This window comes from Mugil cephalus, chromosome 9 (genome assembly GCF_022458985.1).
Source record: "Mugil cephalus isolate CIBA_MC_2020 chromosome 9, CIBA_Mcephalus_1.1, whole genome shotgun sequence".
Taxonomy (NCBI): Eukaryota; Metazoa; Chordata; class Actinopteri; order Mugiliformes; family Mugilidae; genus Mugil; species Mugil cephalus.
In genome coordinates, this window is record NC_061778.1 from 11,140,946 (window position 1) to 11,166,471 (window position 25,526).

The window sequence follows — 25,526 nt, forward strand, 5'->3', positions numbered from 1 at the left end:
GCTTCCCGAGCGCCAGGTCCACACAGGAAAACCTCCAAAAGAGAGAATAATTAAAAATAAAACACCAATGGAACGAATGTGAGGGGAAATGTATTAAGTAAATGTATTAATCAACTAAATATATAAATTAAAAAAAAAAAATGTAATAAAAGTAAATATTAAAATTAATAACCAAAGGGCTGAATTGACAGGTGAGGGAGTGAGTGCACTTACAAAAAGGAAAGAGTTGAGTGCAGTTTCGGTTCATTATTGTGATCTCTTATTAATTTGTGATAAGTGAAGAACTGAAAAAGGAAGAAGCAAATACTTGAACCGAGACCTCTGTTTGATTTGATTCAATGAACTTGTGGATTCGCTTGTAAGAGTAGAGTCAGCAGCTTCTGGCTCACAGCTCCACCCTCTGGCTGTGTCGTGTAATTTCAATATGCAGCAAATAAAAAAACAAAAAAAACACAACATTTATGTCCATCGAATTTTCTTTATCGCTGTAATTTTCTGCGTTGGGTGAATTGAGTTCATGCTCTGATGCGTCTCGTCTGTGTCATACATAAAAGTCTCGACGTCTACATGCAGGCACAAATCCTCCATCAGGACTCCCACTGACGGTTATTTTTGTAGTTCTTTTTTTTTTTTTTTTTTTTTTTAAAGATGGAGTCGTTTGGCAGCGTTTTGTTGTTGAGACCAACAACCATAACCTATGTCAGCATCTTTTCATGGAATATTCCTGTGCATTTTGTTTGGTTTGTATGAATGAGATGGGTAATGAAGAGGGTATAGTTAATAATTCAAACGATTCAAGCACCCTCAGTGATACTAAGAGCATACAGCGATCAGCCAGAACATTAAAACCACCTTCCTGACACTGTATATGTCTCCAGTGTGCCTGGTCTGGTCTAGGTGGGTGCTACATGTCTAAGTAACATCCACACTAATGTCAAGTCCAAAAGTTCCCCAGCAGAACATTGAACTGTGACAAGATGATCTAAGTTATGTACTTCTCCTGATGATTGCTGGTGGAGATTATACAAGACTGAATCATTTTGAAATAATAACAGAGGTTAAAGTGAACCCAGCAAACATTTTAGACACGCACAGAGCTCACTGAGGGACACATTTATGCATCATTATTACATTTAGAGGTTTATTCTCCGGGTAACAGTTCCTGTCCTGAACGATTCTTGATAGTTAAACATTTTCTCCCACACTGACAGAAGCAGCCAGCACTCCCATAGTGCAACTAGGTCAATTTGAGCGGGAAAAAGAAATCCACATCAGAGCGGCAGGCTGCATTACAGGAAGACACCACCAGATGTCCCATCAGACAACAAAACTAGTGCGAGTCAGCAGGACAAAAAACGAAAAAAAGAAAAACATGTCCGCTTGAATTATCCTTGAGCCAAAATGCACATTCAAACTTGATACGTGACACTGACGTGAGGATTGATCGGAGTGTAAATGCTTAGATAAAAGGAATAAAAAAAATAAATAAATAAAAATAAAGGTCGCCATTAATGGCACATAAGCTCACTGTCCAACAAAGAGGGTTGAAGAGCTGCCTGTGAGTGTCTGAGATGTCCAGTGGGAGGAATGAGTAAAGGATCAAGGGCTCCACTATTGATCTCCATCCGGGTGATCTTTTCCCTCCCTCGTCCCTCCATCCTCCTGTCCAGCTTGACGAATGGATATGTAGTTTGCAGGCAGCAGAGAGGAAAGTGAGAGAGAGGGATGCGGCAGACTAAAAGGGACATTATCCAAGTCTCAGAGTCTAAAGGGAGAGATCAGCTCCTCTGTGCAAGGAGAGACAGCGCAACGTCAGACTCAGTGGCGAGACGATATCCCCAGCACCTCAGGAAATCAGAGGAGATAAAGCATGAGCAGTGGAAGAGAGAGGAGAAGGAGAAGGAGGAGGAGGAGGAGGAGGACGGGAGACAGGGAAGGTCAGGAGAATGACAGAAAACACAGGATAAGGCAAGAGAAAACTGAGAAGAAGAAGAGGAGAGTCATTTAAAGTGTGAAATTATGAGAAGCACAGCCTTCAGATTTCAACCGCAGACTCTATTTTGGACGTGTGGAGCAAAAATGAGGACTCGTGACTTGATACGGGCACTTCTCCATCAACTGGACCTCAGATAAATGAATGTCTAACAAGAGGAAGTGTACTGTCAACCTAGCAGCTCTGTACAGCTAACCCATACACTATGTTAGCCTTCTAATGTTTGCCCATTGCATCATATTGCCCTTAGATTCACAGGTATTCGGTTGTAAAACCAGATATTTGACCTGACGAATGTATCAGAACTTGAGGCATCGCCAACATTTTCACAGTTCACCCCGAGAGGAACGTGAACAATGGCAATCCATCCGGTAGCCATGGGGGATGATTCACCCCAAAACCTGCATCTTGTGGTGGAGCTTCAGGAAACATTAGGAGATAATCAAAGTCAGCATGACACCATAACCTGGGAACCACGACACGTCGTCACCAGATGTTACTGCCAACCCCCACAGGGGATGCTGACTTAATTTATTGCATAAATGGAAACAGTGACTTGACAGTTGCACCACAGTGAAGTCACGGTGTAGGTCAGTGTTGGACAAGATATTCAGATCCTTTAGTAAAAGAAGAAAGAATGCTGCGCTAACGGTGAAAGTCCTGAATAGAGGGTATCCATCAACGTCGCTGCCGCCTGGAACCACGCCCCCCTGAGCGGAAAAAAACATGGCGGAATGTAGCAGTAAATACACCGAGGCCGGGAAAAATGTGGATTATCAGATAAAATTAAGGACAACTGGACCCGACAACGATCCATACGAACTAGTATGGATTTGGAAAAGTGGGTTAGCTTCAGTTTTAGGTAATTTCAGTTATGATAAACGTAGCTAAATAAAAGATGCTAACGCTAAGAGCTTTACTGAGAAGTAACGTTGGCCATACAATACCGTAGCGTCCGGCCACACGTTATTCTGTTTATTGTTGTATTGTTATTTATTGTTGGAACTGAAATAGCAGTTCGGAGGTATCGGTAAAAATATATCTCTGAATTAATGGCTCTGAATTAATTTTACAATTTAGATGACATTCAAGTCTATGATTCAAACTAATGTGGCTAATCTTCATGCTCAACTGTCACTCTTTTCCACTCGGTGGCCGTAACCATGGAGACTTTGCTTGACCTCACGTGCATACCCTCTATTTAAAAGTGAATTTTTAAGTATAAACAAATCCACAAACTGTAAGTATCAAAATTAAATACATATTTTACAAGAACAAATACTATATACCACATGCTTTAAAATCAGTAAAACTGCATTAAATACTTTGTTGCACTTCACTGCTGTAGATGTTTAATACGAAGCTGAGTTAAGATACTTTTGGGTGGTTTAATGATAAGACGTTGATAAGATCATTGCAGCGCTGGGCCGCGAGGAGCACATACCTCTAAAATGTCACCTTTTCATGAGCTCAGCAGAACAGCTATCTTTGTGACAAACAATTTTCCAACTAATCCGAGAGGATTTGTAGCCTTAAGTAGGAGAGTGTCCCCAACCCATAAAGCAGCACTTAATCTTGCAATTTGGAAGAAAAGTATCCAATCCAAAGTCGCCAGATTTAGAGATACGGGCTTGTAAACGTGCAAAGTTTGAACAAGCAGAGTGCGTCCAGTTTAGGTGCAATGCTTGAGCAAACGTACTTGGGTACATTCCACCAAAGTCAGCGGGATCCATCTGTTGGGGATTTGTAGCATTTGTACGAAATGTCATCTGAATTCATTAAATAGTTGTTGAGATATTTCAGCCTGAAAGTGGTGGATTGACAGAGCAACGCTGACATCAATAGAGCCCTGTCACGGACGGATAAAAATACTGAGCTGCTGTGTGTTTCACTCTCATAGAAAAGATTTGATCAGATTTGGGCGCCACTGGACATTCAGTGCACTATTTCCAATATATATTTATACATATAGATATGTGTGTGTGTAAAGCATTTGTTGGGCTTTTGGCTTTTGTGCTGTTGTAATTAACATACCGGGCATCGATAAACTGGAAAAACTTGAGTCTCAAAGCTTTAAGTCTTTTCTTGAACTCAACCCAAGTGGCTTAAAAATACCCCTGGAATTAATTTATATATATATGTTGTGTTATAATCATAAAAAGCTGAAACCGAGATATAGTTTTAAAAACAGGTATTGGGAAACGTCAAAGTTTCTCTCTCCTCTGTGGCGCAGTTAAAACAGTGTTTCATTGTGTGTGTGTGTGTGTGTGTGTGTGTGTATTATGACAGGGCTCTTTTTTTTTTTTTTTATAGATCGACCAACCTGTTTGGAAACGATGATGTCACGCACCCTAGAGGGTTAATACGAGCCGCTCATTGTGCGGACTCATTATCCTTTGCACAGACTCACACTCAAAAATAACACACATCCACACAGCGCATAAAGATAACTACATGCGGGAGGAAGGAAACCCATACCTTGGTGTTCTCAAGCCTTCCCTTTATAACATACATGAATTCACGCACACAAACGCACAAAAGGTGTCCCCTTACCGCGGAGATGAGGAGCGCCATATCCATTCAGTTTCAGTGGGCCATTTTGCCATCAGGGCTGAGTTATCACCGGAAAGATCCACAGTAACAAAAGCGCCTGCCGCAGCCCTGCATAAAGACGCTGGAGAGGGGTGAACAGGTACAAAGAGCAACACCTTTGCATTAGAGAAAATGGGACAGAGGCTCCGAAGATCATTCAACCGTGAGCGATTTGAGAGGCAACCTGGTTCAATCCTGTGCGAGGATATGATGTATAATGTATGGGCCCAAGAGTTGGCAGTTCTATAAAATTTATAAGAAAGAATAAAAAAATGTGTGTATATAAAACCAGATACATGGCTTTTGAATTAACAAGGGGAAAATGATTCACACCTTTGTTTAATAGCAGACAGCTCCTGGACTTGGAACAAAAGCTAATGACTAAACTCGTGAGTTCACTCACTACAACACACCCTATCTGACTTTGATTTCACTTTGACTACACAATGTGTGTATTTCTTTGTTCTCCATCCCCATTTTTGTACTTTTTTTGTTTTTCAGTCGTTACTTCAGCATGCCGTTGTCATCATGCTGTCGTCATCTTTTTTTTCTTTTTCACCCCCCCCCTTGGGTAGAGATGTTTTATGAGTCCCCCGGGGTATTTTAATCTTACCCACACGGTCTCTACACTTTTTTGTTCCCTATTTCCAGTGTATGATTCAGACGATGACATCTGAAATAACAGTTTCAGTCGGGAGTTAGCCCCGGTGTCTGAAAAGCTGCTTGATACACTGCGGCGTCCCCATTTTCTGCCACTGATGACGAGAGGAATTAATGTTCAAAAGTGTAGAAATGTGAGGACTTTCCATTCAATTATTACAGAGGGTGGATGAGGAAAGGGGTGAAAGTGTGACGAAAGAGTAAGACTCTTTCTAGCTGTTGACACTGTGGACTAGCTAACCTGTTTCATCACGTTAGCATGCTAACAGTGAAGGAGCTAACATGCTGACTTACGATCTTTACAGCCATCCTTATTCGTTGTATCTGCATGCAGCGTTACCTAACTGCAACATGGGAACATGTGCACCAAATACTTAGCGTAAGCGGCAACAATGGCTGCAATTTGTGAGAACATTTCTTCCAGGAAGCTGTCAACGTTTCGAGGTCACCAAGTTCATCTGTTTAGCAAGATGACTGGCAAGTACTTCAAAGGCCCGAAGGTCTTTTGGAATATTGCCATTTTATAAAATTACAAAGAAAAACTCCATGTATTCACCAAAAAGTAACATGGCCTCCACTCTTTCTGACAACCTAAGCAAGGTCGGCCCAGCTCTTGAACTTGTGGTTCGTCCCAGATGGGGCCCTGTTTTATGTCGTAGTGAGAAGATGGAGAAAATACATCACCCCTCTCGTGGCGTTCACTACTTTGTAAGTGGAAATTTTTGGAAGATGCGATGAGTGTGCTCATGTTTTTAGAATTGGTGGAAGTTAATGGGTAATATATTGTAATTCAATAATTATTATTTTTTAACAAGTGTGAGGAGAATGTTGATATCCGCAACTGTCTCAAGCTGCTTCACTTTGTCTTGACATTTCCTAGACACTAACTAGCAGCAGTGTCATCACTACACACAGCTGATTCTACCACTTGAACACGAGGCATTTCATGTACACATCGTCCCACGTCCGAACCGCAAACTCAAAATTTGAAGCTAGCGTAGGAACTTTCAGGAAATGTCCACTTTCAAACACATAAATACCACAAGAGGGGGCACATAGGCTCTTGGACCCATTTGACACTGTAAGTATGACTAAATAAGAATTTGTCATCTGAGGACCACGACAGTCAAAGAAAACTCACAGCAATCCATCGCTAAACAGTTTTTACGCTATTAAACCATTCAGTCTGAATGCAGCTGTATATCTGCTTGTTCCAGCGTGTTTTAATTTATGTCAAACTTATTGAGTTAAATATTATGTCATTCATTCCCTGGCTAAAGAGACACACACACTTACACAATCGGACAATTGAGGTTTAAGATTTCTTTATTGTCAGTTTCCCTTTATGTTCACGGCATACAGAAAAATGGAAAAAATGAAAAATCGAAATGAACAACATGCAAAGGGACCAAAAAAAAAAAAAAAACAGATACAAAATAGACATTCTGGATTGAGGGAAAGATATAGTAAATCAGCTTATATACAACAGTACAGTGTATGGTTGCAGCTTGAGATGAGAACGTCTTCGGGCGCTGGGAGGAGACGGTTGTGTACCCACCGAATGCTAACCACCACCATACCGTGCTTAAGTTTTTCCGCCCCAGCATCTTGACAACAGTGCGAAGTAAAGGTTTGTCTGAGTGAGCAAACTTCTTGATATGGATCCAAAGTTTTGCATCTGTCCTTGATGCTGTTAGCGTTTGACACCTACACAGTCCCGCCGAGAAGGTCTTGAGAATCTTCCGTTGGGAGGAATGGTTTAAATTATTGTGCATTTTCACACATTAACAGATTTCCTGTCTCTGGACATCCATGAAACTGGGTGGTGGGAAACAACAGAGGAATAGAGGCCATAATTTAGGCAACAAGAGGGGGAAAAAAAGAGAGGCTAGTGTCCGCAACGTCTCTAGGGAACTTGGTTGGGTTTTTTTTTTTTTTTTTTTTTAGTTGACCAGCCCTCTTCTATTTATTACATAAAGCATGGCATTCTTCCTGGCCTGTGTGTCTGTGTGTGTGTGTGTGTTTTTTATATAATGTGTGTTGCGTTACTGCCTCTCTTCATCATCCTGCTTTCTCTCCATATTGCTAATGGCTTATTTTCAGTGTTTCCCCAGGGAACGCTGCATTCAGGGGCCGCAGACGGCCTGGGATGCAACGTGGGCGTTTGGTGAGAAGGATGGAGCCATGTTACAGTCACCTTCTGAGACAGAGACCCCCCCTCCCTTCCCCTTTGAGTGTGACTCAGCACTCACTAGTGCGGAGGCAGGGGGTCAAAAATCCCCTGCCCTCCGCCCCCGCTCACAACACATGGGAATGGGAAAACTTTATCCTATATTTAACCTCCAGGTGCCTGGTGCGTACATGTGCGTTTGAGTCACTGGCAGCTGGGTGGTAGACGGGTTATCTTATAGGGGAAAATTAGGCTGTCCTTGTTCTTTGGGGCTTTTTAGCAGACGTGGAAAAGCGGTGTGTCAGCCCCTTAATACTCCACAGTCACCTCCCTCTGATGAGAACTCGCTCCATTAAATCTGTCTGTCTCACAATTCATATGTGGGAAAAATTTATTTAAATCTTGAGAGAGGCGACGGACTAATTACAGTAAAGGCCTCTTTTAATCTGATGCCAAACTTCTACCCTCTCAGCTAAATAATAACACGAAATCGAGCGCAGTAAAAAGCAAAATGCTGTCTTGAATAACACGCAATTAACAGATAGTAGTGTCAACTGATTCCTTACCACGAGGTCAAAAATACTGCGGGTGATTTACAGTATTCTTTATAAAAACTTTCCTGGAAAGATGCGGTGCCAATTTCAACAAAAAGCAACACTGCTGAGTCAAGTCACTTACTGCTATTACCCATCAAACTCGTCTAAATGAGAGCAGTCTATTATGGCCGAAGATCACCGTGAGGGCAACCTTATGCAGTTATTCACCATAAAGTCAAAAAGTCCGGCTCAGCACAAACCTCCCAAGCATCTGATTTATTAAGAGCACAGAGAGTGATTCCCGGGAGACAGAAAAGGGATTTTACCCTTCTCACTTCTGGTGAGGATGTTTTTGGCCTCTCGGAGCAGTTTTCGAGTCCTTCTCCTCAAAGGAAGTCTGGATTCTGATTCATCCCTACGCCAAAAGCTACACAAAGCCGGCAGAACAAGCCACATTAAGGTAACAGGCGAGCACTTTCTCTCAAATGTACTGCATTTGCTAGAAGTTACCACATCCACATGCTTGTTCAGAACCCCCCCCGAAAAAAAAATCTGCCCGGTGACCTGCGCCACGTCACTTGTCCTCGCTCCCATTTGTCACGTCCCCCGCTACCGCATTTCGCCCATTGATGTTAAAACCAAAAAAAAAAAAAGGAAAAAAAAGAAATGTTTGAAACCTTACAAAGACACCCACACAAACAAACTAAAACATAAATACAGTTGCCCCATCCTCGCAACACACACACAAGCCCGTACACTTTAAGACCTCCGAGCCAGCACAGCGATAAGATTAGGGGAAGTATGTGGGTGTGAAATAGCTGCAGTGGTGTGGGACTTTTCTGGATTCACACAAGCTACACTGACTGCAGGCCCTGCTTTTTATTAGAGTTCAAGCTGATGGGAATACACAGACGCTGATGACACCACCCACACACACACACACGTATCCTGCGCAGATACAGCGTTTGCACACTCTTGCACATTAAATAACCCAAAACTTACATTTCGGTCTTAAAATTCGGACGCAGCTATTCTTACGCAGAGAGAGCCCCTTTGTGCGGTGTGTGCCTGCGTGTCGTATCATTGCACAAGTCGCGCCGTTTCCTCAAATGGAGCGAGTAGAGAAGCTGCAGAGGCTGAAGGTGGTCTCGGTGCAGGAACCTTGAGGTTATGACTTCTGCTCTGGAGCAAACAAAGCAAAAGCCAGAGCCATCAGTGGGTCCATTAACAAAGCCAGAGGCCTGACAAGGCTTTCTTTGTTTCATAATTAATGCAAGCGTGATAACCGTGACATTGACTGTTGGGAGGCCTGTGCATCAACATCTCTGACAAGTGAAAATGAACGCCGCCATTCATCATTACGCGGGGCTAATGGACCCCATAAGGCTGAATTATTAAGCACAACACAAGAGACCTTTGTGCCAGATTAATGGAAGCACACAGCAGAGCACATTTATTACAGTTTTATAGTACAGTCAGTGTGTTATCACTTAAATTGTTGGACATACAGGAGGTCGAAACTTCAAACTGTTGTGTAAGTTAACGCAACGGGAGCACAGTAGCCTTTGTGTTGCCGGCGTTAACCGATTTGTTGTGTGTAAACTTTGGTCTCGTCTCAAACCCATTTCACAAACAGTGCTCAAATCTCACGACAGAGACGCTCACAGTAAACACGCTACAGATACTGGGAAATGAAGCCTTCCTCTGGGATGCAGTCGGTCAGACAATTAGTTTGATGCTGAGAGCTGCCGCTCCCAAACGGTCGGAGGATGAGAAAGAGCCGAAAAAGAGGTAGATAAAGCAAGAACTCGTTCAATCAATCTCACTCGGACGAGAGCATCACTTTGCGGTGAACTTAGAGGAAAAGGCGGCAGGATGCGATTGGTTAGAAACAAACGTCAGGAGGAGAAATGGTGAGAGGCTAAAGGCAAACGAGAGAGGAAAGGGAAGGGACTGTTGTCATGTCGTAACATCTGTGTGATCGGTAAAAGAGTCTAAAACTGGAACAGTGACCTGATCTTAGCACTTTGATTTATTTGAGTGACTAAAATGACTATTTGTTTCCTCTCTACCGTGCACGTAGAAGCATTTTTTTTTTTTTTTTTTCACTTTCCAGACACTGTGGAGTGAGAAAGCTGTGAGCAAAAATAGCAGCTGTTCCCTGTACTTGTCAATAAGAACCTACTGAGTAGCAGAAATGCTGGGAAAGCCCTCAAAACAATGGACTGAATAGGGTTTCTCAACTCTAAGAGCCACGGCTCAGAGGCTATTGATTGTTTATTTGGTTAGAAGGTTGCCTTACGATCACATTTCCCTAATCGAGACAGATTACAGAAAGAAATGCGATGCTGCATAAATTAGGTTGCATGATCCTACCCTTCTACTGAATTTCATGTCATAATGCTCCAGTAATTGGATTTGTTGTACTGTGCATTAGGCCTTGTTTAGGAAAGAAAGGAATACAGACCGGCTATTAGCGACAAACAGTAACATGACGACAGGACAGGGTGAAATGTTCCTGTGATTTGAAAGGATTTGCCACAATTTACACTAAGAAGGCTGAAAAGGCTGCGTCTTATCACTACAGTCTTCTTTATTTAAATTACAGTTACAGGCTGTATTCTTCTTCTTTGTCCTGCCTTAGTGTCACAAATCCTGTTCACTGCAGAAAAGAGGCAACAATCGTCTTAGATCCTACACCCAAAAAGTCTTATAAGCATTGGTTAACCCAAGAAAATGATCTGTAAAGTCACTAATTCACTGCAACATACTGATTTATGCAGACTAGTTTCACTAATCAGTTTATATCCAACACTTGTAGAGAAGCTTAGTGAGCCAGCTATTATTGTTTGATGCGATCTAAAGGGACTTCTTCAGTGTAAATTAACACCTTGTGCGAGGAAGCTGTCGTTTAACCTGGAGTTTTATGGTTCTGTTATTCAATGCAGCAGACACATGGTTCTCCAGGGTGATGCTGAACTAATATGAACCTAGACACTCTTCTAATGGGGGCCAATTACAACCCACATTGCAAGAACTATTCATTTTTTATGAGCGAGGTAGATCTGTTGGCGCCTCATATCAGGGCCATCAACCATTACTGGTTATATCTGGCACTTTATCCATTCTGGATTCAGTGAGGGTTAAAGCCTGGTTCAGCCGTTTGGGGGGAATGGATCATGAAGTGGGATCTGGGGACTTGGACGGGGGTTTTAGAAACTTGCACTTTAATCCCGTATTTTCATTTTTGCACTGGACTTTTTCTTTCCCGATGTGCTTCACTACACTTGGACAGATTTTTACCGAGGCTACTTCACAGACAGGCAAAATATCTTAATATGAGGCACATTTGGCTCCAGTTTAGTCAACTGTAACCTTAAAATGTCAATTACTGATACCTTAACGCATCTAAAATTGTAATCCATCAATTTCTGAATGTTCAGAAGCAAAATATCTGTACTATTACTTTTGATGTCTGACTGAATTTTACATTTTACACCAGATATTTTCAGTGCAGATGGTTTATATGTGATTATTTCTGTATTTTTCCAGAGGGAATTATCTAAGTATCTCCGCCACCATTACAGGATGGAGATTAGTTTGAGCAATTACTGAGCATTGAGCATGGATTTTTACTCCCCCACCCATGGATCCACCCCTCCTCCTACATCTGCATGAGTCTTTATTGACTCTTACCTAGTAGTGTAACAGTACAAATCACAATGTGGCGAATATTATGCTCAGTGAGAGGGCCTTTTTGATATGGAACGACTAAACCCGCGTCTCTTCTGGTTGAATATGACAATGCCAAAGGATGGGGACCGTTTCAGTGGGTTTCACTGGTATAAGGACACGCCGTGGACCTGATGAAAGTGTCTTCACGTATAATGATGTAAGATTATTCATGATTCTCATCACTGCTCCCTCCAGACACTGACGTTGCTCCACTCCAATCGTCTATACTACAGCAGACAGGTCATCTTCGACAGGGGGGCACCTGCTGTCCCGCTCCGCGCTGCAGAGGCTGTGACAGCACATGATTAGAGCACAGCTGGAAAGAGATGCAGCCCTGAAAACACCTGAACGGACTTTGACATCACAACATCGGGCGACGCAAAGGCGTGCATCGCGCTGCTTTGGAGCCGGGGGAGATCCAGAAATGATGCCCCGTCTGCCGGGCGGCGGCAGAACGGCGTGCACTGGCACCTTCTTGTCGGCATGCCTGATCTCGGCTTGCCAAGCCCTCCAGAGCTGCTCGGGGGTCCAGTGCGGCAACGGCCAGCAGTGCTGTCCGCCCACCGTCACCGGGAACGGCAGTGCCACCTCCACGGTGCGCTGCTGCAGGCTCCCCATCCACATATTCTTCGACAACGTGGGCTGGTTCACGCGGAAGCTGTCGGGCATCCTGATCTTGCTGCTGCTCTTCGCCATGGGCTACTTCATCCAGCGGATCATCTGCCCGCGGCCCCGCCGGCTCCCGCACGACGACCGCAGCGAGGAGCCCTCCCTCTTTCACGGGCACGCGTCGGCGTCCCAGGACACCCTGCTGGACCGGTACCCAGAATACAGCATCGGGGACTTCGCCTCCCCGAACCTGCCAGCCTACGACGAGGTTAAATATTTGCCCACGTATGAGGAGAGCATGCAGGAGATGCACAGGGACCGGTCTGACGATAACTTGTTGTCTGAGAACGAGAGGGGCGGTCAGGGCAGAGGGAGAGCAACAGGACCGAGATCCGGGGAGCAGAGGCGGGATGTCCTGGAGATGTCAGGACCGCAGCAGAGCCCAAGGACATCTCGGAACTCAGTTTGACGGATCACAGAGGCGAGGACATCAGAGACACTGTAGTATTCTTATTTTACTATTATCAGGGTGATTATCTTGCAGAGACACAAACTCAAGTGCAATTATAATCCTGAATGTAAAAAAAAAATATATATATATACAATAATAGTAATAATAATAAAGGAGGAGGCTGAGAAAATGTACGTGTTTCTAAGATTATGGAGGATTATCCGCCTTTTGTATGCAAATGACCGCTTGGGACAAGTAAAAGAGATTATAAAGTAAGCGAAGGGGGCTGGAATTGACGTGCTTTGTGTTGGGAACAGCTAATTTGGCTCCGGTACAATCGCATTAAGTTTTACTTCAGCACCTCAATTTAAGTGGCACCGTGAAACACATTCTCGTCCTTTCTTGTTCTTATTGCTAAATATTCTGCTGGACTTGAAGAGAGAAAGAGAGAAAAAAAACCCTATTCTTTTATGCATTCTTCCTTGAATTTGCATCCAAAAGGAATAATTTATTTTTTTGCCCCCCTCACTAACCTGAAATGTGGACTGAAAGAGGGATTATTATCAATTTTAATACTTTTTGGGGAACACGTTTTGATCAAGCCGGCTCTGGAGCCTGTGAGTTTATAGCCCATGAGCATGAAAGGCAATATTCTGCTCACGCATTTCACTGGAAACTGATAAATGAGCATTTTGTCAGTGGCCTGAGTCGCGTTTGATATGTCTGCTGCAAGAGGAGCCACAGCAGGAGGTGTAATTTTTAAAAAAACACGCTCAGATCCGGGGAGCCTTACTAGCCCCGGAGCTACATGTAGTGTCTCTTAGGTTGTGAATTCAGGAAAAAAACAATGGCAGAGATTACAGCTGGCATACTGACATGGCGCAGTCTGCCAAGAAACCCAAGCTGTATTTTCAGGGCAGCAGACAAGATCAGAACTGCTGCTCCCAAGCAGCACTAACACTAAAACATCAATGAGGCAGGCGGCAGTAATTTCTTTGTTCTGGCAGAGGGATCTGAAGATGCAGGCTGAGGATATCGTTTGCATATTGGTTCATAGACAAGAAGGCGTTACGACCCGAAAGCCTAATTACACACAAACCCTTGAATCAGGTGTCTTGGAACGATAGATTTCAAATTTTTCCTGTCTCGTTAATTAGAAGCCAAAAAGAACATGTGTGAATTGTGATTTTCAATGTGCTTGGTTTAAATGATCAGCACTGTAAAAAATAATCACATTTGAGGAACAAAACGTGTTTGCTTTCTTACGTAACCTACTAATCTACTTAATTAGTTGACTACATTAGTTATGAGACTAGTTAGGAGTAAACATTAGGTGCATCGTATTACCCATTTAAAGATGCACAAGGAGATACCACACCTTATCACACCACACCTTATCAAACCTAGACCAATGCATAGAACAGTGAAGGTACCCAGCAGTGCAACCAATGTCTTCTTCTTCATCGCAATAAGCGAAACTTTTACGGATTTTAAGCTGCCGTTAAGATGCAGAAGAAGAACCGTGTATTTGTGCGAATCTACAGCCTTCAAAATTAGAGACCTTGAACTCCTCTAATGCTCCTCACACTAAAAGTCTAAGTGTGATTGTGGTGGCTTGTGAAATCCAATACCGCCAGATAATGGTGGCAGAGCCAGTAGTGATCACTGATGGCTTTCTTTTCCTGAGGGAAATTTGTGGTTGGGAGCAGTTTGCACTTAAAAAAGCATTAAAACCCACTGATGGGTAGACGAGGTGAAGTATGCGACCTTAGGATGCATGAAGCCACGTATGAGTGCTGCCCTGACCGTAGGAGGTGCGAATGCTGTGTTTCGCTCTCTCCCTCGTAGTCATTGTGGACCAGCTCCTGGATCTAAGCTAGAACGTTACAGCTTATTGCATCCGTGGCGCCGTTTTCCTCAAATGTACACAATACGAAGCGTATTGGTGCGCCCGGGGAAACAAAATGTGAATATAAAATGTGCGCTCAGGCGATCCGGAACATGATCCTGTTATTCTATTTACAGTTTAACTACACAAGCAAAATCAATGATAATTATTGTCCTCATAAATTCCACATTATTTCCAGGAAGTGTAGTCTTGGATGAGTTGCATTACTTGGCTATCAATCTGATCTGCGACAACTGCCCAGTTATTTAACATACAGCGCTGCGGTTAAACAAAAGAGAAATATGCAGTATATTTATTCAGTAAAATCACTAAGATTTGGTACAGTAGAGTCTGAATGCATGATTTAAATTCTCCTTTTCAATGTGTGTGGCCACTGTGAAATCTGACTCCTCACTGATAAATCTTTTCATAGATTAATGGTGTTTGGTCTGGACAACTGTGTTTTATCGCTGAGTGAGTAAGCCCACAAACGTAGCGCAGATGGAGGGAGTAAAATAAGATAAAGACTGTGAGTTTGAGAAAGAGGGAAGAAGCTAAATTCGCAGGGTACTGAGGAAAGAAAAAAAAACAGCATGAGAGAATGAACCCACTTAAGAGGTTTTCCTACATCTACTGCTGTTTCAGCTTCACTCACAGTTTCTGGGATTGTGCTGATCACTTTCTACCGAATCTGTCCATATCTGTCCACATCCTCGTGATAAAGTCTACAAGTCGTTTCTGGAGGCAGATCTTCTCCCCCCATGGCCACAGATGGAAGGAGATGGATAGCCTATAAAGGTCTGCTGATGCACTGGCACGCTGCCAACCAGGGGGTGGAGCTCCTTGGCAAGCAGTTGGTTTCACACCTCAGCAGAAGAGGAAATACAAGAATAATTCAAAGAGAAGCACTAGTGTAAATATATTGGATTGTAAACCACACGTGAACCTCGAAATAGCGTCTGGGCGTGTGCGCAGCGCTGGAAAAACACCCCTCGCTTTCAAAGATACTCGGATCTTTGTGTGAAACCTGTCAAGTGTCAAGACATTAAAGGTGAAAAATAGAGATATTTTGAATAAATATGTACGGTTTTATTAAGTGACATGTTTCTAGTGTTTCCACAAGGCAATGTTTTTGAACACATAAAATGTAAAAATATTTTTCCATATAAAAAGTGTAACATTACTGACACACAAACCACGCATTTGTGCACGAGGAAGCAAGTCAATTTTGGACTAATGGAAAAAAAGACAGCAATCAATTTTGAACTCAAAACCAGTCTCTGTCCCTTTCTACTGATGAGAAACAGAGATACTCTTATCAAAAGTGTTGTCATCTACCCACAGTGGCAGCCACTGCTGTTCTGCTCGAATGTTAGAGCTTATGTCACAAAAGTATGGGTATAGTGTAGTGTCTTTGTGACCTGTTAACCTTTGCAACTTCAACTGTTCCCTTTTGTTTTCACATTAGGTTAATAAATGTCTGTAGAATATCATACAGTGGATAAAAAATGCCTTTATTACGCTGAGGTACAGCCAAACCCCCTGAAAGTTAACGCCGTGAGACCACACTGCTCCTCACAGAGACGCTAGCAGCTTTCTCTCTCTCTTTAGACAACTCCATCTCTATCTTCGCCTGGATTTTGTCCCAGTCCACCTCAACCTGTAAGAGAGAGAGAGAGAGAGAGGGGGATTAAGATGAAATTTAATTTGCGTGAGCGGCAAAGCTGAAGTGATCAATAAAACCTTCCAATTGTAGAGGTGCCCAAGCTGGGGTGAGTAACTAAATTAAAGTAAGAAGAAATGCAACTCACCGCCCTTGTTATTGAGAAATCACTTTCGTAAATTGTCTGCATTTCTTATTCTGTTATCTGACAGACATGATGACATGGTTGCCTTAAAACTGTGATATGTTTTAATGTATTCTTTCTAGTTCTGATCACACTGAGACTTTCTTTACAGAGATAAGTCCGCAACTAAAACTTTCTTTCTGCTTTTGCAACCCTTAGATTGCTCCCCCAAGCAATCTAATATTGAATAGGTTCAGTGGGGGAGATTCCTTCTTTTCGCTTTAATTAATTTCTTGGGTCCTCTAATTTCCAACAGGAAATAATCTATTTTAACCTGAAGCACTATGAGTATATAAGCAATACATAAAACATTTAAAACCCATTGGGAAACTATTAGAAGTAGACACAGTTTACGGCTAAAAATTGCTCCTTATGATGATAGGCTGTGTTAACTTACCCCCTCAGAGTACTGAAGGAATCTCTTATTTGTCTCCTTCCTGCCAAATTTCTGTAAGAACTTCCCTCTATAGGCCAGCACAGTGTCCACATGGGTCTTGTGTTTGACTGCCAGCTCCAGTGCCCTGGACACAAAAAGACAAGATGCAGATAGTCATAGTGTACGGAGATCTTGTGTGAACAGACATGCTTTACTTTTAGTCTCTCATGCCTAATTTTAGATCTCATCCTAAAAATAACCCTAATGTTGCCGGGAAAATGCATCCTCCAAACCTACTCATATTTCCCCTCTCCTCCCAGCTCAGCCTTCACACATGCACACACAAACAGGATGATTACCTCTCCCAGTTGAAAAGGTCAATGTTGACTTGTATGGCCTGGTAGATGAGACCGGCTTGCAGCAGAGTGGCCTCAGCCTCCTGGACCTGACCGCTGAACATCAGCGTGTGGGCCAGAGACGACTCTTTAGACGGCTGTTCCTTTATGAAGTTAATGTACTGCACCCTAGGTAACTGAAAGGAGATATGAGGGAAGAGGATATGCAGAGAAAAAAAGTGAGATTGTCAACGAGATATCTTATCTTTCTGGCATTTTTCATACGTCTGTGTCATTGAAGTTTCCATTAACTAATGCTATTACCTCCCCAATGGCAGCATAGGCCATCTCTGCTGCGGTCAGCTCCCTGTTTGCCATTGCCATACCGGCGAGACAAGCCCACAAAGACTGGTCCTGGGGATATGAGGAGCACAGAGCTTAAATTAAAGCATTTCTCAGTATGACACAGTGACACGTTTTTGAATGCGTTTTCTTTTTTGTTACTGTTTCTTGCATTCTGTAATTTCGCAATGAGTTTGTATAGTGCTTATGTGGTGTATAAAAAAAGACTTACTTCTAATGTTAACCTATTCTTACTTTTCAGATCAAAAAAATATTTTAAAAAAACTGTGTCGCTGTAGTTTTGGAGAAAAATGGGGCAGCATACGATAAAAATGGATGGATTCCACTAAATATCAGCACTTTCTGGATTCAGACGTCATGCAGTCAGTCAAGAATGTGAAACTGGAGAGATGCGTGCTTCTTAAAGTCTGTGAACCTCTGTGAAGAAATGCAAGCCGAGGCTTTTGAGTGGCCCTTGTGGTCCCATGACTTGAACATCAATGGAAGGCAACCTATGTGGAAGTCAGCCTCAAAATATCTCACGTTTGAAGTGACCAACAAAGAAACGGAGAGGGTGAAAAACAAAGAGTCTTAGATGTATGCAAACAGCGTTCACAAGTCATTTCAGCCGAGACGTACAGCTTCTCGGCAGCGATAAACAACGTACGACAGAGATGGCTGATTCAAGGCAGTTTGCGGTGCATGTGAGTATGATGGTGTCATTCTAACTATAAAGGGGACTAATAAAGACCCCAGTGCATCCTGTTGCAGGATGCACTGGGGTCTTTATAGTCCCCACTGCTTCCTGCCCATATCCTGGCAGGCCTCATCGTAGTCATTCTCCAAGTCAGTCGAAAAACACGCATGACAAGCACAAAAACATAACAAAAAAGTAAACTTCTGCCGTGCGTATGACGTATGCATGGATGCAAACAAATGCGTCACCACTTTATTTCGTGCAGCTGCATTAATTAAAGTTGAGCCGTAACCACCAACAGTTGAGCAAACTGCACTTCAGAGTCACCACTCTGTAATTTCCCCTTTAATCAGTGTCCATCACCCAGACAAACAGCTCTGATCGGAAAGTAACGCTGACAGCGACTGGATGTGGTCAAAAAACTTGATACAATAACTTCTCTACCAAACGCACTTTGTAGTGGAATCAGTAATATTATATATATCTCTAAATAATTTCATGTGTCCACTCTTATCAGGTGAGCACTTGCCGACAACAACAAGTGTCCTTCGGGGAAAAGCCACACCAAACTCTTACCAGAAGTGGGGGGGTGAGGGGTCAAGGGAAAAAAAAAAGAAAAAAACTCTTAAAACTGGTGCCTCTCTCCATCCCTTTTGTTCCATCCTCCTCTTACCACTAGTCCTCCATTTCTCCAGAGTTGTGGTTATTGCATCATTGCCCAAGCAAAACACAGGCTCACACTGTGTTCAGTGTGCATGAGTACATACGTTTGGAGCTTCTGCACATGCATAGAGCAGAGTGTGCATTTCTGAGTGAGGTCTGGGGGCGGGGGGGGGCTGAGTCCGGTAAATGGTGTCACCAGGCTAATTGAAGGCTAATTAAAACCTGCTGGTCTGGTCCCATAAACTCGTCTACCGCCTTCTCGTTTCTGCCTCGCACTCTTTCGTACATAACATACGAGTGAATGCACGTGAATGTGGACTGTGGTGGAGCTCCAGGCTATGGGATATTTCACACTAGATTAAAGTGCAGAGGAGGAAATTGCACAATTAACACATTCTGTGGTTTTGTTTGGCTATCTAATGTTAAGAAATACTCGAGTAGATTTCTTCACTGTTAGTGTATGTCGGTGTCTCACTTTGGCGAAGCGGCAGAGGCGAAGCGCGTCCTCCCAGCGCGCGGAGGTGCTGTATTCGTGCAGGAGGGCAGGGTAGGGCAGCACGCTGCTGTACACCAGTGAGCCATCACCTTGTCTTAATGTCACCTTGGTCCCAACGTAGCTCAGAATGTGGGGTGCGCGGCTGAACTCGCTTTGAACACACACAAAGCAAACACGTCAGAGTGACATGCGACCACATCCTCACCGTTTGTCGCAGAAAAGGCTGTTTGCAAGTATTGACAGAAGGTATGGCGCATTGACGTGACTGTTCACTGTGGAAAAGAACTCTTCAGTGAGATATATTCAGCAAATGCTACGTTATAAGTAAATGATACAATTCTTTGTTAACGTGTACAGTGTAATGGATTGGGCTAATTTCTAATCCAATAATCAACTAAACGGCCATTTCACCAGGTTGGATATGTGCATGAGTGTGTGCGACGGTATTTCTTATACTAGGGGTAATTTGTGGCAACCCACCACATATACAGTTTTGCTGAATTGATGAAAAAAAACATCCTGACAGTGCTACTTCTGTAATTTTCACTGCATCATCCATCACAGATATCCTAAAAACACATTCAGAAAAGCGCAGCATTCGTTGATTTATCTGCTCTTGCCATGTGGTTTTTTGGTGTTTCCCAAATTTGGCTGCTTAAGCACCAAAACAGTAAATGTAAACCAGTAACATGTGAACGCAAAACATTAGTGCAGCAGACATGCAGAGGTAGTTAAGGAAGGCCTGTGTGGACAGTGCAGGGACTGTCAAGCTGAAGCTGAGGGCTTTTGGACAGTCTGACAGCTGCTGGCAGAAGCGAGTGCCTGAAGCAGTGAGATGCACCTTGGGGAATGAGCTGGAAGGTGCAAAAAAGAGCTGCCTCCTTCTTTCTTCTCTGGCCTTATTTTACATGCTTTGCTGTTACTTTTTAGAATAAAATTGTGAAGGCACTGAGGGATGACTTTTGTACGACTTGCCACTTTTAAGAGCTTTTTGTTTTACAACAACCTGCTGCTTCCACAACAGTATTACGCTCATCATTTTGAAGAGTATCAGCTATTATTGCCTGCTACCAAGTGTGAAAGCAAAAGACTGCACATGCTCACCTGCTGTCCTTTATGTACAGTGTTTTTGGTAGTAGTTCCTTGTCAGTGAAGACAACACTTGGATAGTACCACACCGTGAACTGGTTGTCTTGGATTCCACACAAGATGTTGGCAGCATCGTTCCACGCCATACTGTGAACCATGCTACCTGCAGGATGGAACACACGCACAAAAAAACCACCTCATTCATCCAAGGTTAGCTACACTTGTGTATAAAAATAAAGAGTCACTACACGTCTTGCCAAGTGAGTTCCTTCCTCCCCAGCTCACCGATTTTGCAGATTTTGGGTTCTCGGCCGAGATGACGCACGGAGGTTAAGTAAAGGTCACGGTTCTTGTCTACCAGGGCGATTTTCCTCTCAGTGGACGGACCACACTGATCCAGGGCTATCTCCACCACATCCAGCTACATATAAATGCAGACAGACACACACACAAAACCACAAAGGTAAGAGGGAACAGAGGAGTAAATGATGGAAGGAGGACAAAAGATCAGGAAAAAGAAAGGAAGGGGGAGAGCAGTTTGTACCGTGACCCAACTGCCTTTCTGCCAAGTGTGTGTGTGTGTGTGTGTGTGTGTGTGTGTATGAGAGAGAGAGACAGACAGAGAGACATAGAGTGGGTATACGTGTGTGTGAACGTGTGTGTTTTTGGCCAGAGCTAGCTGGCTTTGGTGCAGTATCTTGGAGCTGTGGAGTACTGGCAGACAAAGCCATACTGACAAACAGTACAACTACTGCTACTTCTACTTCTTTTCCTTTCCTTCTTTTTGTCCCTTTCACTCTCGGTTACACTCAAAACCTCTTCTGCCATTCCTTTCGCGTATATTTACCGTTTCTTCTCCTTGTGGATGCGTGGAGTAAAGACACCCAGTGTGAAAATACTGTTCCCCTGAACTATGTACACGCCGAAAAAAATTAGCCTGCTGAACAACAAGGAGCGACTTAGTTTAAAAGTTAATGTTTAGAATCGGCACGCTCTCGCTAGCTAGGTCTAGCTAGCTCAGGTATGACAGCGCAATACTGTCAGGGGAAATGTTTTTAACATGTATTATGATGCTAACTTTAACATAAGTTACTTGGAGAAGTCACGCACATACTGTAAGCTTCACAAGCATCCAACTGTGCATGCCCAAAACACAGCTAAGTCTAATTAAAGCAGCAATTCTACAAAATAATGTGTCAAGCTAAAAACAGACATTGAAAGTAATTTACTAGTTAGCCTAACACATAAAGACATTTTTACTCTATGTTTTTGTTTAAAAAAATGACAGCACACAAATTCCTTGGATAAACAAGTAAATGAGCAAATTTGCACTGTTGACCAATTTCAGAGAGTATTGACATTCCTGGCATTTGAGTCAGCGAGGACAACTGCAAAGTCTAAAATAAAAGAAGCTATCACGCTGACTGTGGCACAGAAATCACATCAGGGGGTCCCCGAGCTTCCAGCACTAGCTATTTTGGAAAGAGACACATTAACGTCACTGTGTCACTTTTTCACAGTATCAGGCAATTAATAAATAGTCTGGCACGTTTGAAGGTTGGAGGGCTGCTAAGGTGTAACTAGATACATCTGGAGGTTAGGTTAAGATCAGCAAGAGAGATATTTATCAAAGCAATATGTGGATGTCAACGCTGGCTGGAGAGGTGTTCTAGGCTAAATATTTCTACCAGGTTTTATCTCAAACATTTGATTTTCACACTTGCTGGTTGGCCTTCTGATACAGTAGCCGATTCTATGGTGAAAAGTATCACAACTTAGAAGTTTGATGGTTCCAGCTATTCAGCTATCAATGTTATTTATACTAATCTGGAATATAATTAATATTGAAAAACTCTTTCACCGCAATGGATATTCTACTAATGGAATAATGTGCCTGGACTGCGTGTAATAGCGACACTGGACCAATGAGTCTCTGCTGACTGTGCGGCTTGAATAAAGAAACCTCCCATGTGTCAATATGAAACATTTGGTAAAAATTATGAAAGGACTACACACCTTGTGAGTCAAAGGCTTCCCATCACCGAGGGCTTTTCCAGTCGGGGCGTCAAAGAGAAGGATGACTGACGAGGGGGAAAGGAAAGACAGCATAATAACAGTGGAAACAGCCGGTAGAACATTGTTTTTACAATAGTGACATAGCGATCCCCTCACCTTTTTCATCACTCTTGTCTCGGATGGCAATCGTGTCATTACTAAGTGAGACACCCTGGGCATTTAGGATGTCAGCTCTCATGCCGGGGAACTTGGGGGAAGATATCAATCGACCCTCGTAAGAGAACGTGTATAACCCTGCTCCATCCACCAACAGAAAATGTCTAAAAGTGGGAGACAACAGTGAAGTAAGTGTATTGTATATAAATCAATATGTCGGTGAGCGGGGTAGCAAGGGGAGGAATAAAAGAGACAAGGAAGGAAACATCATAGATAAAATGTTAAGAGTAAAAGAACCAAGACAGAATAACAGTTAATTAACTGACACAAGCAGGTAATTTAAAAGCTCACTGCACATCAACACCGTGTTAACTTACTCAGGGAGGCTCATCGAGCTCAGCTGTGATTACAAAATGGCCAGTAATCTATTTAGCTCTATGCTAAGTGTCAGGGACACTGCACTGGAGTATTGCACAAGAGCTACTCCATATTAATCTAATTTCCCCCTGTGGTTTCACTCTGCCTTATTGTATGGCTGGACTGGCTGAGCGAGAGTGCAGTGTGTGTGCTTGGGTTGGCTGCTGCTAAATGAGTGGCCAGTGTGGAGTAATGAAGCATTAGAGAGGCTAAAAGATGATCCAAAAGCATGTTCTCTCTTTTGTTGCAGTGCTCCTGAAAAAAAAAAGAAAAAGAAAGACTCACTTTTCTGCTTGTAGGATAAGGCTGACTGTTCCTTCCTTCAGGTCGAAGATGAGAGGAGTATTCCAGTTTCTTGAGCTGGTATGAATAAAGAGCACAAACACACACACAGATAAAGACATTTAATAATTCAGAGCTAAGTAAATATTAATCATAAATTAGGAGGAGATCAATCTACAGATGTAGCCTGAATAGTTCAGTGATGAAAGGACTAAAAGTGATTAAAACAGATGAAAAATGGCATCATACAAAGTTGTTCTTTTGAATACATGTAACAGTCAAAACATTAAATCCATTAACCGGCTACCTTGGATAGGTAGCCTACCATTCAATCACAACCAGCTTTAACGTTTTCCACAATCTGAGCTGCAGTAGCTTGTCTGTTGGACTGGACTACACTGACCAGAGTTCATTTCCCATGTGAGCCTTGGCTGCTCATGACCGTGTCAGCGGTTCACCTCTTTTCTTTCCTTGGACCACTTTTCATAGGTGCTGACCACTGTAGACTGGGAACACCCAAAAGGAGCTGGCTGATCGCATCGTAAAAGTCACTCAAATCCTTCTACTTGTACATTTCTGTTGTTCCTAACACATCAACCGTGTCTACTATGTCTCATTGACAGGTTATTATAAAATAATCAGCATGTCACTTGGTCACTGATTATGATCAAATGGTATACAAATAGAGATCCAGTTTGTCAGTTTTTTTCATTCAGTAAATAAATTGGTAAGGGCAGAATTTGCAGGTTTTTCCGCGTATAACTGAATCCCATTATATTCTAATTGGATTAGAAGCCAATCATCAAAGTTTGGTCAGAAACAGCGAGCATGTCTGGCATCGTGAACACCGTGAAATCCTCAAAATACAAGATGAGAAAATTCAAACTTGTGTGAAGATGAGAGGAGAGAATCAGCAGACTCAAGAAAAGAAGAAATGGAGTACTGACTTGTAGACATAGCACTGCAGGGAAGTGGCGACCACTAGGTGACCATACGCCAGAGAGGCTTTGATGACTCGATCTCTGAACTCCAATACGTCCACAGCATCGTTCAGCACATTTCTCACCTGAGAAAGAAGGAAAAGAGTAGGGTGCAAAAACAAGAGTGGGATTCGTTTGACCTCATAGAAACAGACGTTCACATTATACGACTGTGCAAACAATTAGCATTTAAACACACAAAGGGGCAGACACTGGCTTCACAGAGACTGAAAACAGTCACGCACACAGAAGAGTGTATTTATTCTTAATATACACAGGAAACTGTGTACAGTATGTCCAAGTATACATAGGTCAACTGTGGTCAGAGAAAGCAGTTTTTACTGTTTTAAGTGTGTGCGTGTAGCGGCCAGTGCTCATTTTTTTCACCTGCATAGATAAATACTTCCCTCTAGCTCTCCCTGTGAATGAATGAGAGGGCCTTTTCCAGCACCAGGTGAAAGGTGGGGTTATTTTTACAGCTTTACAAATCTTCCTCCTCTGCTCCCTTCAGCTTAGCCAAATTTACATGCAACACAACCAGGAATAAAAAACATTTGACCGCAAGGTGGTAAATTTAGCTGGCTAATTCACAAACCACTGGCAGATGTGCAGTTTTAAAACGGACTGTGAGGAGGAGAGGGGGAGGAGGGAGACAGAAAAGCGCCTGCAAGGCTGAAAATAAATGGCTGATGACCTGACTTTGTTTGGTTTACACAAACTACACTTGGTGGAGATGTCTATGGCCAATGAGTGCACGTGTGTTGGCACGCATGCTTCTGTAGGTGTGCGTGTGTATCCCTGTCTCGAAGTATACAAGTGCGTGCGTGCGTGTGTGTATGTACACTTGGGTGTGTTAACCGCATGTAAACGCTACCTTGTGGTTGCCGTGAGTTTAAACAGTAGAGAATGGCAGAGCGAGGAAGCCTGCTAGACAGGCTGGTCATTGTCACTGCAGGGCTGCACACGGGCACATTGGGAGGGTACTACTATAATATATAGCCACAACTAGCCAAGCCATGGGACACATGTGCCTCTCTACATAGACTATTCACCACTCAGTGGTTAACGTCTCTTAATCTTTGGCTAAATATCAATTATCTTTCCTCACAGACAGGTCTATTTTCAGTGACATTTATTTAAAAACACAGCTTTAACCTGTAAAATCCAGGCGGCAATCTTCAGGTCTGAACAATGAA

The 25,526-nt window shown here is 42.9% G+C and overlaps 2 protein-coding genes across 3 annotated transcripts in view; one reads left to right on the forward strand and one right to left on the reverse strand.

Annotated features, from left to right (window-relative positions):
* Positions 1 to 11,542: 11,542 nt before the first annotated feature.
* On the forward strand, positions 11,543 to 15,973 carry LOC125013285 (uncharacterized membrane protein C3orf80 homolog). Its single transcript, XM_047593794.1, has one exon. The coding sequence runs from the start codon at positions 11,988 to 11,990 to the stop codon at positions 12,762 to 12,764; it is 777 nt and encodes a 258-aa protein (XP_047449750.1). The 5' UTR covers positions 11,543 to 11,987; the 3' UTR covers positions 12,765 to 15,973.
* Positions 15,974 to 16,127: 154 nt separating this feature from the next.
* ift80 (intraflagellar transport 80 homolog (Chlamydomonas)) overlaps positions 16,128 to 25,526 on the reverse strand; it is a 32,409-nt gene continuing 23,010 nt past the window's right edge. For both annotated transcript variants that reach the window (XM_047593793.1, XM_047593792.1), the window contains exons 10-20: positions 24,298 to 24,416; positions 23,354 to 23,428; positions 22,652 to 22,815; positions 22,496 to 22,560; positions 20,765 to 20,900; positions 20,495 to 20,642; positions 19,370 to 19,541; positions 17,517 to 17,606; positions 17,217 to 17,389; positions 16,879 to 17,002; positions 16,128 to 16,294 (exon numbers count right to left, since the gene is read on the reverse strand). In XM_047593793.1, coding sequence (XP_047449749.1) covers positions 16,184 to 16,294; positions 16,879 to 17,002; positions 17,217 to 17,389; positions 17,517 to 17,606; positions 19,370 to 19,541; positions 20,495 to 20,642; positions 20,765 to 20,900; positions 22,496 to 22,560; positions 22,652 to 22,815; positions 23,354 to 23,428; positions 24,298 to 24,416 — 1,377 coding nt within the window. In that variant the 3' untranslated portion in view covers positions 16,128 to 16,183. The remainder of the gene's footprint in view (positions 16,295 to 16,878; positions 17,003 to 17,216; positions 17,390 to 17,516; positions 17,607 to 19,369; positions 19,542 to 20,494; positions 20,643 to 20,764; positions 20,901 to 22,495; positions 22,561 to 22,651; positions 22,816 to 23,353; positions 23,429 to 24,297; positions 24,417 to 25,526) is intronic.